This window comes from Micropterus dolomieu, linkage group LG12 (genome assembly GCF_021292245.1).
Source record: "Micropterus dolomieu isolate WLL.071019.BEF.003 ecotype Adirondacks linkage group LG12, ASM2129224v1, whole genome shotgun sequence".
Lineage (NCBI taxonomy): Eukaryota > Metazoa > Chordata > Actinopteri > Centrarchiformes > Centrarchidae > Micropterus > Micropterus dolomieu.
This window is the reverse complement of record NC_060161.1, coordinates 35,548,098-35,550,913: the sequence shown is the minus strand read 5'-3', so window position 1 is coordinate 35,550,913 and position 2,816 is coordinate 35,548,098. Positions and strand designations below refer to the sequence as shown.

Below are 2,816 nucleotides of genomic sequence, written 5' to 3'. Positions count from 1 at the left end.
TCCAATATTTCAATCCTTTCTTTGTTTTAATCTTGATGGTTGCAGCTTACAGCTCATGGAAATCAGAAACCTTTTCTAGTTTCTTTACACGTGAAGTCCAATATTTCAATCCTTTCTTTGTTTTAATCTTGATGGTTGCAGCTTACAGCTCATGGAAATCAGAAACCTTTTCTAGTTTCTTTACACGTGAAGTCCAATATTTCAATCCTTTCTTTGTTTTAATCTTGATGATTGCAGCTTACAGCTCATGGAAATCAGAAACCTTTTCTAGTTTCTTTACACGTGAAGTCCAATATTTCAATCCTTTCTTTGTTTTAATCTTGATGGTTGCAGCTTACAGCTCATGGAAATCAGAAACCTTTTCTAGTTTCTTTACACGTGAAGTCCAATATTTCAATCCTTTCTTTGTTTTAATCTTGATGGTTGCAGCTTACAGCTCATGGAAATCAGAAAACTTTTCTACAGTCATGCACTTCGGTTGAACGTGCACACACACAGGCGTGCCTTTGTTAACATGATAAGTCTGATTCCCTTCTTGGTGATGGTGAACGTCTTCTAGACAGAAAATATTTCAAGGAGGAAATACAAATACAAATACAGTAAACAAGACAAGGAGGAAATACATTTACAGTAAACAAGACAAGGAGGAAATACAAATACATTTACTGTAACTGACACTCACAAAAGGGTGTGTGTGTGTGTGTTCCTGTGTGTGTGTGTGTGTTCCTGTGTGTGTGTGTGTGTGTTCCTGTGTGTGTGAGAGTATATAAAGCAGCGCTCTGAGCTGCTCTCCTCGCTCTCCTCGCTCTCCTCGCTCTCCTCGCTCTGCTCGCTCTCCTCGCTCTCCTCGCTCTCCTCGCTCGCTCTCCTCGCTCTCCTCGCTCTCCTCACTCTCCTCTGAGCTGAGAGAAAACACTGCTCTTCATCCTCGTCACCATCATGAAGCTGATTGGTCTGCTGCTGCTGGGTCTCGTCTCATTGGTGGAGGGGGAGGTCGTCGCCTCCTTCGCTGTAACTTGTCCTGGCTTCTTCATAAAGGACCAGAATATCAGACCCATCCCTCCCACTGTAGTGGGGTCAGCTTCAAGGTACCAGCAGATCTGTCAGAGGTACGGGAACCAGTACAGGTACGCCACTCTCTACGACACTCAGAACAGGATCCCTGTGTACTCTGCCTACATCTATTCTGGGTACGCCCCAACGGGCCCACACACATGGCTGATCGAGCCTCAGGTGGGTTTGTTACCATGTTTTGTTTTGTTTCCTGCTTTATCTTGTTAGTGCTGATATAACCTGGAGATGCGTGTTTCCACTACCAGTAATGACCACCTGCTTTACTCCACCAATGATTCATAGAGGTAAAATTCAACAAAGTGTAGAACACATCTGACCTTTCTGACTCTCTCCTGCCCTCTTCTGTCTGCAATCTGAACCGCAGCTCGATGGCGTGAACCTGCCAGAGATGACCACTGATGGAAACATATTAATGCTTCCACATCAGGCTGTTAACCAGGACTATGCAAAGTCAGGTTACAACAGGGGTCACCTGTACCCCAAATGCCACAACTGTAAGCAGGACCAGACCGAGTCCACCTACACCCTCACCAACGCTGCTCCACAGACAGGAGAAGACAACAGACGGTGGTTCAACCAGGTGGAGAGGATAGTAGATCAGAGTATTAAAACAGTGTGTAGCGCAAACACAGCCCATGTGGTTACTGGGGTCATTCCAGGGAACATCAGTATGAATCGTAGAGTGAATGTTCCCAGTTATTACTGGACAGCTTTCTGTTGTAGAAACAGGAACAGCCAGAATCAATTTATCTCAGAGGGCTACAGGCTGCAGATGACTGGAGGTGGGACTGCAACGGCTACAACTTATTCATTAACTGGACTGAATGCTGCTCTTACAGGAATGTACGGCCTTCAATTCCAGGTGTTTGGTACGATTCCAGGCTGTTCTTAAAGCAACACCCACATACAGGCGTCTCGCAGTAGAAGTGGAGGTGGGATGTGAAACCTTTCTAATAAGAGTGACTGAATACAGGAAGATGGTAAAAGGCCACCTGCACAAAGAGCTGCTTTAGAAAGTCCCTAATTCATTTTACTAAGAGCGACCTTTGATAGAGAAATGTGAGAGTTCTGTAAGCATTAGATGTTTGATTTAAAGTGTTTGTTTAGCCAGAAAACATGTTCTTGACCTTCTGGTGAAATTTAAGACTAGATCACTCAAAACATATAAAACCAATGTAGCCACACAGTTTTCCAGTCCGAGCCAGAGAGGCTGCGGTCAGCGAGCGTGGAGGAGGAGGTCAGACTGAGGATTGTAAAGGTTTGTGAACTGCATCACTTCCTCTGAGCCTGCAGAGACCTAACTCAGGTTGCTGTTCTTCTAACAGTGTAAAAGTCTTTCTCTCATTGAGCGTTGATGGCATCCAGAACTGCTGTCTGTCTTACAAAGCGTTTATGATGCTGTGTGTTCAGCAGCTGGAGTTCATTGGTTTCACCTCCTCCTTTCACAATAATATAGATTTAAACCTGTTTCATGTCCTGTAATAAATGTTTCATTGATCACCAAGTTCTGTCTGAGAGGATTTATTTAAAGCAGGAAACAAGAGAGCTGCTGCTGAACATGTCTGACTGACTTTAACTATTAATAATCTAAATAAATATCAGAGTTACAGTCGTCTGTATGAAGTGTAAAGAGATGAACTCAGTCTGCTGCTGCTGAACATGTCTGACTGACTTTAACTATTAATAATCTAAATAAATATCAGAGTTACAGTCGTCTGTATGAAGTGTAAAGAGATGAACTC

The 2,816-nt window shown here is 43.6% G+C and overlaps 1 protein-coding gene across 1 annotated transcript; it reads left to right on the top strand.

Annotated features, from left to right (window-relative positions):
* The first annotated feature begins 806 nt into the window (after positions 1 to 806).
* LOC123980307 (endonuclease domain-containing 1 protein-like) lies at positions 807 to 2,578 on the top strand. The gene is made up of 2 exons (XM_046064627.1): positions 807 to 1,233; positions 1,439 to 2,578. Exons 1-2 carry the CDS (start codon positions 940 to 942, stop codon positions 1,964 to 1,966), a joined length of 822 nt encoding a protein of 273 aa, XP_045920583.1. The 5' UTR covers positions 807 to 939; the 3' UTR covers positions 1,967 to 2,578.
* Positions 2,579 to 2,816: the final 238 nt, after the last annotated feature.